The 13941-nt window shown below is 54.9% G+C and overlaps 1 protein-coding gene across 12 annotated transcripts in view; it reads left to right on the forward strand.

Annotated features, from left to right (window-relative positions):
• The window catches only part of ANO1 (anoctamin 1), a 218213-nt gene that overhangs the window by 113611 nt on the left and 90661 nt on the right, over positions 1-13941 (forward strand). For 9 of the 12 annotated variants that reach the window (XM_017948165.3, XM_017948164.3, XM_017948166.3 and 6 more), the window contains exon 3: positions 2499-2831. In XM_017948165.3, the coding sequence (XP_017803654.1) occupies positions 2499-2831 (333 nt within the window). Of the gene's footprint in view, positions 1-118; positions 411-1294; positions 1787-2498; positions 2832-13941 lie in introns of those variants that run through there. The other 3 variants (XM_017948169.3, XM_017948170.3, XM_017948171.3) reach the window with 3 other exon arrangements.

Here is a 13941-nt window from a genome sequence, read left to right on the forward strand (position 1 = left end):
TTCACGGGGCTGGGCATGGGAACCCACTGCCCTTAAAAGCCAGCCCTCCCCCACCCTGCCCCCTGAGCCCTCCCAAGCCACCCACCCACATGGGCGTGGTCCCAGCCCCTAAGCACCCTCAGACTTCGTCACAGAGGGCAAGCTGGGCGGGGCATGCACACTGAGTCCAGGTCCTCCTGAAGGCCACCAGCACAGCAGGGCCCTGTGTTACTGTAGAGAGAAGTCAGTTGCTTAGTTTCAGCCTCCTGCCGGCACCAGATGCTGACCGGGCCCTCCCAGGCGGTGAGCAATGCTGTTTCCAGGAGAGGCATCCTAGGGCCAGAGAGGCCAAGGTGCCAGGGACATGGCCCCACCTGTCCCCTAACCAGGGGTGGAGGAGTCTAGACCCTTGACATCAACACCTATGAAAGGTGGGGCAGGCCCCAGCCAGCAGCCCTGGCCCAGAGCCTCCTCTCTCCTTCCCCTACAACTAAAAAGGACAGCCTCCATTCGAGGCCTTCCTTCCCCCGTCCCCTGCTGTAGTGCTGACCATTTGGTGAGGGGCTCCACCCTCCGGCTTCCCTGATGCAGTTTGGGTTGTATACAGCCCACCCGCCTCAAATAAGGGATTCTGCCTGCCCCTTTTCCCGACCAGTGCACCGCCATTTAGAGCCATGGTACAGCCAGAAGCTGCCCAGGGGCTCCGGGTGACCATGTGGGGAGACCCACCAGGCCAGCGAGGCCCAAGCGCAGCTCTGTCCAAAGACTACGGGTGCTCAGGCCCTGCCTGGTGCAGCACGCTGTCCCTGCAGTCCATTGGGGAGGCCCTCTTCTCGGATGATGCCCCCCGGGGACTGATAGTACCGTAGGGAGCGTCCTCACATAGCCACAGGAACCTGAGGTGGAAACCAGCTCGAGGATGAGGCACAGCTCTGTGGACCATTAGCAGCTTGGAGTTGCCGGTTAGGCTCTATCCAGCATGGCTTTATTTATTTTTTTCTGATTTCGGAAACCCAGATTGCTGATGGACCTGTCTGTCTTGATAACCAGCCAAACCCCTCGGGAATTCCAGCAATGCAGGCTTGGCTTTTGCCATGGTCCGTCACATTGCCACTGTGGGAATATCTGGTTTTTAAACCAACCGCTCCACACTGCGATCCCCTGTGGCCCCCTAGAGTCCTTCAATCAAATAAGGAAACTGAGGTGGGGCAGGCCCTGTAGGAGCCCTAACCCCGCCCCCTTGGTCACCCCAGGGCACCCACCAGCGGTGCCCATCCATTCCATACCAGTGGCTCGCTGTCCTCTGCACCCAAAGGTGACCGACCGTGCAGGTGCTACCGAAGGCCACGTGAGGGGAAGGCGCAAGTGCAGGGGCGTTAACATCCCAGGAGTGACCCCCAGCCAAGAAAGGGCCAGAGTGGGTGCATGATCACCCAACTTCCTCACCCTCTGGGTACCGGCTGTGGGGTGTGCCCTTCAAGGTCACTCCGAGGGTCCCCAGCAGGACGGAGCCCAGCTGCACATAGCAGTGGCCGCTCTTTAACCCACCCCTGTCAGCCTCTCTCCCCTTCACCCTACTCTGGCACCTGAGATCACCTCCCAAGTGAAACACTTGCACCCCTGGCCTCCGCTCAGGCTCCGTTTGGGGAACAGCCCTGACTAAGACGGCGAAAGCCTCACCTCTGGACACACAGCTCGTCAGTGGCCCTGTGACCACCTTGAATGGCACTGCCTCTGGCGCTGGCCATCAGAGATGGAGATTTGCGCGCACAGAACCTGGGCTCAGCTCTGCCTCAGCCCCATCCATGTACGTAGGGAGCCCTCATTCACTTGGTAGCTTTTGCCATAGCTTTTGTTGTTGTTGGGGGATATTTTGTTTGTTCATTTAATTTTTAATTTGGGTGGGTACATAGTGGGTGTATAGATTTATGGGGTACAGGAGGTATTTGGGTACAGGTAATGCAATACGTAATAGTCGCCTCATGGAAAATTGGGTATCTCTCCCCGCAAGCATTTATCCTGTGCATTACAAGCAATCCAGTTATGCTCCTTTAGTTACTTGTCCATGTACAATTAAATTATTATTGATGATAGTCCCCTGTTGTACTCTCAAATACTAGGTCTTATTCTTTCTCATTTTTTTGTGCCCATTAACCATCCCCTACCATAGTTTTTTGCAAGCAGCCAGGGAGGTTCCTGACACCCAGCCTGGTCTAGTTCCATCGACCAGGAGGGCTTCTGGGGGACCATATGTGGTTTGACACCCTCATGACCTCATGAATGATTAGCAGAGAATACCTCCTTCTCGAAGGTCAGCTCCCTGAACACAGGGTCTTCTGCTGTGTTCCCAGGTGTATCTCAGCCCCTAGGACAGCGCCTGGCCCGTGGAGGGCGCTCAGGGAGTGTTTGTTGAATGAGTGAGTGTTTGTTGAATGAGTGGACGAAGGGAGCAGCGCACGCTCCAAAGGCCCATCAACAGCAGCTCGATGGTGAATGGGTGCCTTTGCTTCCACCCTTAGCTGCTGAACTCCTTATCCGTGGACCCTGATGCCGAGTGCAAGTATGGCCTGTACTTCAGAGACGGCCGGCGCAAGGTGGACTACATCCTGGTGTACCATCACAAGAGGTCCTCAGGCAGCCGGACCCTGGTCAGGAGGGTGCAGCACAGTGACACCACCTCTGGGGCTCGCAGCGTCAAGCAGGACCACCCCCTGCCGGGCAAGGGGGCACCGCTGGACACGGGCTCGGCCGAGCCCCCGATGGACTACCACGAGGATGACAAGCGCTTCCGCAGGGAGGAGTATGAGGGCAACCTCCTGGAGGCGGGCCTGGAGCTGGAGCGGGACGAGGACGTAACTATCTCACTGCGCGCTGGCTTGTGGGGGTGGGCTGCGTGGGGGCAGCGGGCGGCGGCCGCTTTCATCGTCAGAGGGTGCGATGCCGGTGTCTTGTTTTAGCTTTAGTCTGTTCTTAAAGAAGGGGCAGACGGGCTGGGCGTGGTGGCTCACACCTTAATCCCAGTACTTTGGGAGGCCGAGGCGGGTGGATCACGAAGTCAAGAGATCGAGGCCATCCTGGCCAACATGGTGAAACCCCATCTCTACCAAAAATACAAAAATTAGCCGGGCGTGGTAGCATGAGTCTGTGGCCCCCCTACTTGGGAGGCTGAGGCAGGAGAATCGCTTGAACCTGGGAGGCGGAGGTTGCAGTGAGCAGAGATCACACCACTGCACTCCAGCCTGGCGACAGAGCAAGACTCTGTCTCAAAAAAAAAGAAGATAGATGGGGCAGACAAAAACGTCACTCTTGTTAAGGCGGGGTAGAAATTGCTTTTGAATAGCCTTGGGGGTCCCGACCTGCTCCTCCGGCCACATCTGCTCTGGGAGAGGGTCTGCCCTTCACAGCCATGACCTTCAAAAAAAAAGAAGATAGATGGGGACCTTCAAAAAAAAAGAAGATAGATGGGGCAGACAAAAACGTCGCTCTTGTTAAGGCGGGGTAGAAATTGCTTTTGAATAGCCTTGGGGGTCCCGACCTGCTCCTCCGGCCACATCTGCTCTGGGAGAGGGTCTGCCTGCTTCTGGTCAGCTGCTTTCCTGGGAAGATTTGCCCGATCAGGGGGAGGGAGGACAAAGCTCTCCTGGGAGTCTTCCTGGATGGCATCGGCCCTTCTCTGGGCCTCAGTTTCTTATCCGTAGAGTGAGGAGTGGGTCCGGCTGAGCCCTGGGAGTCCCTGGTGCTCTGAAGTCCGTGGCTCGGTAACGCTGTGCTCTGAAGCCCCGCTCCCTAGCAAACCTACGAATCTTCCTAGGAGAAAGATTTCTAGAGAGAACAAGAGGTCGAGCCACCTCGCGCGCCTGGCTGCCTGGCCGCCGCGGTGCCAAGGGTGCAGCTATGTGCAGAGAGAATGACTTTAGCAGCCCTGGCACAGCGGTGCTTCCTTCAGCGGCTCTGCTGGCTGCTGTGTGCTCCCCGGCTGACATCTTAACCTCTCTGTGCACAGGAGCCCTTCCTTCCATGAATATTGGGGGAAGGACCCCAGCCTGCAGAGCCATCACTGTGCGAATGACCCAAGAATCAGCGAAGTCTCTAAAGCACATCGAAAACAGAAAAAGTAGTCAGCCGGTTAACTTAGAAACCATGGAGTCCCCTGTGAATGCTGAAAATGAATGTTGGCATTGGTTTGCTGTTCCATCCACAGGCACCACCGTGCCTTTAAATCACAAATGCTTTTGGTCCAGTGATAAGAATGTCCTCGGAGTATTTAGACCAAAAAGCAAGTTAAGTAGGGAACCTGGAGTGGAACCGTCTCTGTTTTGTGACAAGTAGATATCGCTTTCCTTAAAAACAATTGAACATGCTCCGTGGGGCCTGCCCGGACCTTGGCCTAGTGAGTCAAAGGGTCTTGTTTAACCTGGGGCATCTGTCTAGGTCTCCTTTCGCCTTCCCGAGGTCTGGCAAGCCGTCAGGAGACTGTGAGTTCGGCCACCCAGGCGGGTCCCTTTGGGGTTTCGAGGGCAGGGGAGGAAGGAGGCTTACAAGTTTTGGTGATCAGGAAGCCGAGATTTGATCCTGACAAGGATTCAGAGACTTTCTCCCTCCCTGCCTTTGTCTTAGACACTTGGAAGAGGTGAGCAGTGGATTCCTGCTGGGTTTTCTCATGGTCCTGCCCTCCAGCCCTGTGGCTTTCAGAACAATGCGGCCACTATACAGGGTTGGTTTCAGCATGTCAACTTATAACTGGAGGAAGGAATCGGCTCCATCAGGGGCATGAGAGACCAGGGAAGTGGCGGCCGGGGCCACTCTCTGGGAGCTGAGGCTGAGAGAGCTGGATTTTCTTTTTTTATTATTATTATACTTTATGCTCTAGGGTACATGTGCACGACGTGCGGGTTTGTTACACGTGTATGCATGGATTTTGAGTTTCGTGGTTCTTGTGTCATCTGTTCCCCAGGGGATTTCTTTTTCTTTCTTTCTCTTTTTTTTGAGGCAGAGTCTCGCTGTGTCACCCAAACTAGAGTGCCGTGGCGTGATCTCGGCTCACTGCAAGCTCCGCCTCCCGGGTTCGCGCCATTCTCCTGCCTCAGCCTCCCGAGTAGCTGGGACTACAGGCGCCCGCCACCACGCCCGGCTAATTTTTTGTATTTTTAGCAGAGACAGGGTTTCACCCTGTTAGCCAGGATGGTCTCGATCTCCTGACCTTGTGATCTGCCCGCCTCGGCCTCCCAAAGTGCTGGGATTACAGGCGTGAGCCACCAAGCCCGGCCCCTCCCCGGGGGATTTTACCCCTGTCATTCTTTCCTGACTACAACTTTGAGATCTGACACTCAACGGGAACTTCTGGGGCCTGGTAATTCTGCCTGACTTCTGCCAGATCCCTGACCTTCCACTTACCCTGATGGAAAAGCTAGGCGTCAGTCTCCCCATTTGTAAAATGGAGATAGCAAGAGTATTTGCATCACTGAGTTATCCTAAGTAACCTTTGTGAAGTGCTTAAGTCAGAGTCTGGCGTGTGGCAGATGCTTGGCTGATATTGTATCACATATTATTGTTCATACTGAAGCAGCAAGAGGGGCGAGAAAAGACCCTTTCCAAGTCTCGTTAAATACTATCCCATAAGTATCTTTTTAAACGTTTTATATTCTCTATCATGACTTTGGACAGTAACATTGGTTACTGTCACCAAAATGATCTAGTTTTTAACCAGTGAAACGACCCCAGCTTTTCATTGGTAATTTGGCTCGAGAGCTACAAGAGACTTTTCAGCAGTTGATCTGGCCGTGTTTAAGATGAAACTGTGATTGTGGGGTAGACGCGTCCATTCAGGTTTGCAAAGGGCTGAAGTTGAGATGTTCCCGCATCCCTGCTGGGGCCTCTCAAATCATAAACTGTTTCATGAGGGCCTCCTGGTTACCCTGCAGCTCTCATCTGAGCTGCACCAGCCCCTAGAGCTGTTGGAAGGAGCCATGGTTTGGGTGGCCTGTTGCTTTCCCTGCTCTCCTGGAGAGGGGCAGAGCCAGAGTCTATTAAAAGGTTGCTTGGGCACACGCAGCGTCTGAGGTGTGTGTGGGCCCCTGCCAGCGTGGTTAGCAGACAGAGCTGCTGCCATATTCATTTCAGGGGGATGAGCGACTCTTGGGAATGAACCTTTCCCGGAGGGGTGCTCAGATGACAAGGAGCAAAGGGTTTGCAATTTGGGAAATAAGATCACCTCCAAGAGAGTCCAGTTGCACAATCTTACCCAACTGAAAGCAAAATTCAGGGCTTATGTGAGCTTTCCTGGGGAGAAAAATCCACAGAGTCTATCAGATACTCACACGCCCTATGACCTCCACCCCCAAAATTAAGACTGGTTGCTTTGAAGCAGGTGATATTTAACAGCAGCCCCGGCCTCTACCTGGCCAGTAGCACCTCCCTCCCCGAGTTGTGAAACAAACCAGAAATGTCCCTCGACATTGCCAGTGTACGTGGGGGACACAACCGCCCCCAGTTGCGAATCCCTGCACTGAAGGCTGGATGAGCAGGCAGAGGGAGAAGAGGACCTGGAGGGAGAGAAAGGAGGACAGATGAGCAAGAGGGTCCCCTGGGGAGAGTGCCAGCCACCTCTGGGACCATCTGCTGCGGCCAGGACAGGCAGCCTTACGGAGGTCACCAGCTGTGCAGGTGTGACCTGGCCTCTGTTCCTAAGGTGCCAATGGGTGTGACACACTGCGTCGCTCCTGGGCAAAGTGTGCTGCACAGGTGTGAGCAACCCCAACCCCCCACGCGTGCCTCCTCACTGAGTCGGGAGGTTCATTGTGTCGAGACATCTCATGATGACCTGAAGGACGGGCTTGGCTGAGTGCACAACGGGGCCAGTTCTTGGAGATCGGATAACAGCTGTGTCATGCCCTGCACCTGCCATAACTAAAGGCCACAGGTTGGGGGCTTACAACAACACAGATGGATGCTGTCGTAGCTTTGGAGGAGAGAAGCCCACACTCAAGGTACCGGCAGGGCCATCCTCCCTCTAAGGCTCCAGGGGAGGACCCTCCCTGCCTCTCCCAGCTCCTGGGTCTCCAGGTGTTCCTTGGCTGGTGGCCGCATCACTCTAATCTCAGCCTCTTTGGTCACTCGGCCCTCTCTGTTGTGTGTCTCTGTTGTGTGTCCTCTTCTTGTCAGGACACCAGTCATTCTATTTGGGGCCCACCCCTACGACTTTATCTTAACTCAGTTACATCTGCAAAGACCCTGTTTCCAAGTGAGATCACACTGATAGGTGCCAGGAGTTAGGACTTGAACATATCTTTGTAGGGGACACCATTCAGCCCACTCCAGTAGCTGAGATGCTGCACTGGGCAGGTAATCCTGGAGTGGGCTGCCTTGGACGGGGCAGGCTGGAGCACCCAGGTAGCAGCATGGGGCAGGGTCATGACTGAGGGCCAGGGCAGGCCGATGGTCTGGGAGAGTGACAGGCTCCAGCCTTGACCTGGTCTGCCTCACTGCAGGGCCCAGGATGTGCACAGGAACCCCTGGGGGTCTTGTCAAAATGCAGGCTCTGGCTCAGCCGGTCTGGGGGACCCAGCACCTGGGGTGGCCGAGGCTCTGGTCCTGCCCAGACCATGCTCTGAGGTGTGAGGAGTGTGGGAAGCATCTTTTGCAGAAGCCAGGAGAGGCCTCCCCAGAGCAAGACCCCCAGCGTCCACATGAGCCCCTGGAGCACCGTGTGGTACCCCGGGGTGACCCCAGACCCAGACCCCAGCGCCGGCTCCAGAGAGCCAAGAGCCTGCGGAGGATGGAACCAAGTCCCAAAGAGAGACCCGGGGGTGGGTCAAGAAGGCACGGGCACTTAGATCCACAGGGTGGCCTTCAAAGTGGGTTTCCAGGAGGGGCTCAAAGACCCCAGGACAGCACTGCAGGGCAGGAAAAGGCAGGAACAGAGAAGGGCCCTGAGGCAGGGGACCAGGGCTTCAGGAGTCTCTCTCCTCTCCCTCCCTCTTGCTCCATCTCTCCCTCCTTCTCTCTCTCCCTCTCGGTCTCCCTCTCTCTCTTTCTGTCTCTCTCCTCCTCACCTCTTTTTCATCTCTACCTCCCTCTCTCTCTGTCTCTCACTTATCTCTGTCTCTCTCTCTCCCTCTGTCTCTCTGTAGTTCTGTTTTCCTCTCTATGTCTCTCTCTCCCGTCTGTCTCCTCTCCCTCTCTCTCATTCCCTTTCTCTCACTTCTCTCTCTCCTCTTTCTTCCCCTCTCTGTCTCTCTCTCTCTCTCCCCACTTCCCTCTTTTTCACTTTTTCTCTACCCCTCTCTCACTTTTTCTCTCCTCTCTCCCTCTCTCTGTCTCTCTCCTTCTCCCTCCCTCTCTCTCCATCTCTTTCCCTCTCCCTCCCCTTCTCTCTCTCCCTCTTTGACAGCCATGGGGTCAGCTTCCAGGGTTCCTAGCTTCCCATTAAAAGGACAAAAGAAGATTGTGGCCAACATGTTTTCTTGCAACTAAGACCCATTAGCCTTTTTGTTTTCTTGCAACTAAGACCCATTAGCCTTTTTGAAGTCCAGCCTCAAAGCCTGCTGGACGTTATTTATGTCCATGGGGTCATTGCAGAGAACGCCACACACTAAACTCTTGGCTGTGTGTGCTGGGGGGCGGCTGAGGCCTGCACTGCCCTGATGTTGAACCTGACCCAGGCTTTGGTAGATCCTGAGAAGGCCGTGGACACTGGACCCCTATAAAAGGCTGTTTGCTTTCATGCCGCTGCCCAGGGCTCAAGTCCGCACCCCGCTGGCTCGCCGCTGGTTCTCTGCATGCGTCCCCGTAGCGGGTGGGGCCGTCCCCGCAGCAGCATCTGTTCCCCATCTTCATGGATGCTGCTTTTGAAAAGCAAGTGAGGGCAGACTCCATGGGAGAAGGGCTGCTGCTTTCAGACAAAGCCCAGGGCTGGATGCGTGGGTGGTGGAGACGCGGCCTCTGAGCTCCAAGTGCGAGTTCAGACCCCACCCAACCCCTCTGAGAGCCCAGTATGCGGATGTGGACCCAACTCAACCACTTCCTGGCTGAGCAACCCTGGGCAGGTGGCTTCACCTCTCTGGGTCTCAACGTCCCCATCTGTAAAATGGAGGTGGTCGTGTGCCCTTTCTTGTGGAGTGGTGGGTGAGGGTTAAGAGAGTTAATCCTCGAGCCCACACAGGGACAGAGCTGGCTGGCGTTGGCTGTGAACTCCCCTTACCCGCAGGCCTGGGGCACAGCCCCACTCCTCACCACTCCCAGGGCCTGGCCCTGCTCCTGCCAGAGGGGAAGCACAAGTCCCCCTTGGAAGAGAAGGGTCTCCATATGCAGGGAGGGTGGTGGCAGGGTTGCCATGGCCTCAGGACAGGGAGGGGCAGCCTTTTCTTGCCATTTCCCATGGAGGCCTTGTGGATGTGGGCAGGTGTGGGAGGCAGTCCTGGGGCTGCATTCATTGTCCGCAGGGCCCTGGGCACTGGCAGGGACTGGGGAGAGGCCCTCACAGATTTGAGAATCGGGGGTGGGGGCCTGGAATTTGAGGAGTCTCAGGTCTAATCCCAGCTCCTCAGCACAAATAAAAGCAACAAACATGAGACTTGTCAGCTCCCCACCCCTACCAGAACCATGAGTAGGTGGGGCAGAAATTCCATGCTGAACTGAGAGTGGCCTTTGAACCTGGCCCCTAACCTCACCCAGAGGCTCTTTGCACTAAAACTTGCAGTCCCCGTTCTCCCCCAGGGGAGGAAGAATGGGCCTCTTGCACAAAGGGATGTTAGGAACCTCTAGTCTACTCCTGAAGCTATTGCTCTGCTCTTGATTCCACTGCTACAGACTTCTTTGGTCCCTAAAGATTTTATGCCTCCCCAGTCTTCAGCTGAGGCCCAAAACAGACTGGATGACTTTTATCACTGCCTGATTTTCTTTAGGCTTGTCTTAGTTTCATGGAAACATATTTCTTTTAAAGTGAATTCTGGGCTGGGCGCCATGGCTCACACCTGTAATCCCAGCACTTTGGGAGGCCGAGGTGGGTGGATTACCTCAGGTCAGGAGTTCGAGACCAGCCTGGCCACACGGCGAAACCCCATCTGTATTAAAAATACAAAAATTAGCCGAGTGTGGTGGCCGGTGCCTGTAGTCCCAGCTACTCAGGAGGCTGAGGCAAGAGAATTGCTTGAACCCAGGAGGTGGAGGTTGCAGTGAGTCGAGATCATGCCACTGCACTTCAGCCTGGGTGACAGAGTGAGACTCTGTCGAAAGAGAGAGAGAGAGAGAGAGAAGGAAGGAAGGAAGGAAGGAAGGAAGGAAGGAAGGAAGGAAGGAAAAGAAAAGAAGGAAGGAAAGAAGGAAGAAAGGAAGAAAGGAAGGAAGGAAGGAAGGAAGGAAGGAAGGAAGGAAGGAAGGAAGGAAGGAAGGAAGGACAGAAGGAAGGACGGAAGGAAGGAAGGAAGGAAAGAAAAGAAAAGAAGGAAGGAAAGAAGGAAGAAAGGAAGGAAGGAAGGAAGGAAGGACAGAAGGAAGGACGGAAGGAAGGAAGGAAGGAAGGAAGGAAAGAAAAGAAAAGAAGGAAGGAAGGAAGGAAGGAAAAGGAAGGAAAGAAGGAAGAAAGGAAGGAAGGAAGGAAGGAAGGAAGGACAGAAGGAAGGACGGAAGGAAGGAAGGAAAGAAAAGAAAAGAAGGAAGGAAAGAAGGAAGGAAGGAAGGAAGGAAGGAAGGAGAGAGAATTCTGGACATTTTTTAAAATTCATGTTTTTAAAGTGACCCCAAGACCATCATTGCACAGCTCTGCCGGGAGGCATCCCAGGCTGCTGGGGTGAAATCTTTGCCATTCTGGCTGCAGTTCTGAGCTCCTCATCTGTGTCCAGGCCCATGGTGTGCTGGAGTCGTGTCCTTCTGGAATTCCGCAAGCTGGCTGTTCCCCGTAGCTGCCTTGAAATAGGCCACGGTGGGGTATTTACACCATGGAAATTGGCAGATGCTGCAAATCAGGGCTCCCCTTGCCCCCGCCGGAGCCCCTCACCAGCATCTTCCTGTACCAGCCCCACGTGCCTTCTTGTCTTTGGAGGGGTTGAGCATTTCCCAACATGTCTGTTGAGTTTGTAATTCTTTTTATGATCTTTTTTTATTTCTAGGAGTTCTATTTGGTTCCTTTCCAAGTCAGCTATGTCATGTTTTAATAGTTTCCTGTCCTTTGCAGATCTTTTCTATCTTGAGATTTATGTCTTTAAACGAGGTACGCATAGCTGATTTATTACCCAGCTCATCCTTTGCTAATCCCAAGCTGAGTGGGCCGATTTCTATCTCGGTCACTTCAGCTGGTTCTTCTCCCGGGGCTGTCTCTTGTCCTGGTGGGGGCGGATTTGGTTCGTTTGTCTGCTAGTCATTGACCTTTTATAATCTGTGGGGTTTCCCAAAGCCTGGGATAAAGGTGACCTTGTCCAGAAAGGTTTGCAGCGTTACAGATGAGAGCCACCTCGAACCAAAGCCGCAGTCTGAGGTGCCCAGGTCTTCACAGATGCCATGGCTGTAGGGACCAGAGCTTCTCAGGGTGGGTTCCAGTCCTCCTTTTCCTTCCCTTTCTCTCCTCCTGCTCTGCTGGGCACCCATATAGGTCCGTGGCCTTTTAGGAGCCCGACCCCACAGCAGGAGGTGAGTGGTGGGCAAGCGAGCATTCCTTCCTGAGCTCCGCCTCCTGTCGGATCAGCAGTGACGACGTTACATTCTCATGGGAGCTCAAACCCTGTTATGAACAGCACATGCGAGAGATCTAGATTGTGTGCTCCTTGTGAGAATCTAATGCCTGATGATCAGAGGTGGAACAGTTTAGGCCGGGAGGGGTGGCTCACGCCTGTAATCCCACCACTTTGGGAGGCAGAGGTGGGAGGATCACCTGAGGTCAGGAGTACGAGACCAGCCTAACCAACATGGTGAAACCCCATCTCTACTAAAAATACAAAAATTAGCTGGGTGTGGTGGCACTCGCCTGTAGTCCCAGCTACTCGGGAGGTTGAGGCAGGAGAATTGCTGGAACCTGGGAATCGAAGGTTGCAGTGAATGAACATTATGCCACTGCACTCCAACCTGGGTGACAGAGCGAGACTCTGTCTTTAAAAAAAAAAAAAAAAAAAATTGAGGAGTAGAACAGTTTTATCTTGAAACCATCCCCCACCCCCAGCACTGTCCTGTGGAAAAATTGCCTTCCATGATACCAGTCCTCCCCGGTGCCAAAAAGGTTGGGGACTGCTGTTTTAGGTCATTGAATTTCTTGTTTCTTTTCTTGTGGTGTATTCTTTACTATGTAAAGGGTGGATCTGGGTAATCTATCACCTTCAACAGAAGCAAGAATGTGAAACGCTATTTCTGCTGACTTAGCTATCATTTATTTCTTGACCAAGACATCACTGAGCAGGCCTAGGACCAGACCCCGTGGTGAGGACTGGGGTTAAAGATGTCCCCAGCCCAGTCCCTGCCCCATGCTCGGGAAAGAGCAATGGCGCCTGATCCATCCACAGAGCTGTGTTCCTTGGGTCCTCGGCTCACTTCAAGTCTGGAGACCATGTCAGGATAATGGGGGATGTGTGCTTGCTCCAGAGACAATCCCTCAACTATGCTTCATCGCGGTGTCCCTGCCGTGGGGAGCCAGGTCTTCCTATGCAGCGTGGATGTGCTCAGCAGTAACTGTGGGGTGGGAAATGCCAGGCACGGACAATGACTGCTCCAGGCAGACCCCTGCCCAGGGACTGAGAGCATCTCCCGTCCTGCCCACGTGCCCTCCGGAGCCGTGTGGGTGGAGGGTAGGAGTGAGCATTGCAGGGTCAAGGTCGGGCTGAGATCCCTCCACGTCTACTGTTCGTGGGCCTGGGACAAGGGGCTCTGGGCCTTCCCCGCCCCCTCATCCATATTTACTGAAGTGAACAAACCGATAGCTACCAAAAGGTCGGAGAGGAGGCGGGTGGGAGTCTGAAAGCCGGGGCTGCCCTCGGCTGGCGCAGAGTAGGCGCTTTATAAAGACGGGAACCTTCCCTCTGCCTTCTCCCTCACTCGGTGGATGTCGTTGAGCCCCTGCTCTGTGGCCACTGCTGTTCCCCGTCCTAGGGACACATCCATCAGCTAAACAGATAAGCCTGGCTTCAGACCCAGTGTTCCAGCTCCTATCCGTACTGGAAGCTAGTGCCAATGGGGAGAGGCAGGCAGATGCCAGGGCTGCTGAAAACTCGCCTGGTCATGAAGGGCTGACCAGGGATGTGGCGCTGGGCATCACATGCCCCAAAAGCCTATTTATGGCAGAGAATGTGAACCCCTTGGGACAGCCACCAAGCGTCCTGGTGTCTGCCCCCAAGTCTGACGGCAGAAGGATTAGACCACAGCAGCCCCGCGTCCTCGTGGACAGACAGGGTCAGAAGAGGCCTGTGCCTTCCTGATGGGGCCGCATGGCTCCCCGCAGGGCTGGGTGTTCTCCTCTTTGGGAGTTGAGGAAGCTGTGAACAGGGAAATGGGGATTTGCCCAGGTGTTCTGTGGGTGCTCAAGGGCCTCGGGGCCCAAACCCCAACGATGATGAGGCTCCTGGGCTTTCCTCTGCACCCAGCGGCCTGGACTGCTATGCACAGCACACACCCGTGGTTCCTGCCCGATACAGGAGGTGCCTGGACACGCTCGCTGGCACACGCGTGGTTCTGCCGATGCAGGGTGCTGGACGCTGTGCAGCACACCCCCGGTTTCTGCCCGACTGGGAGGTGCCTGGACCCGGCTTTTTACCCCCGGTTCCTGCCCGATACAGGAGGTGCCTGGTGCTGTGCGAGCACACACACGGTTCCTGCTGTGGGAGGTGCTGTCTGGGGAGGCCCGTCTCAGTAGCCCTCTGACCTTCAGGCTTCAGCCCTCCAGCACCCCGACCCCATGACTGAGGGCTGGACGTCCATACTGAGTGGTGCCCTCCAGGGTGTGGAGCAGCCTGTGAGGACCACGGTAGGTGAGGAAGGAAGCTCAAC

Source organism: Papio anubis, chromosome 12 (genome assembly GCF_008728515.1).
Source record: "Papio anubis isolate 15944 chromosome 12, Panubis1.0, whole genome shotgun sequence".
Taxonomy (NCBI): Eukaryota; Metazoa; Chordata; class Mammalia; order Primates; family Cercopithecidae; genus Papio; species Papio anubis.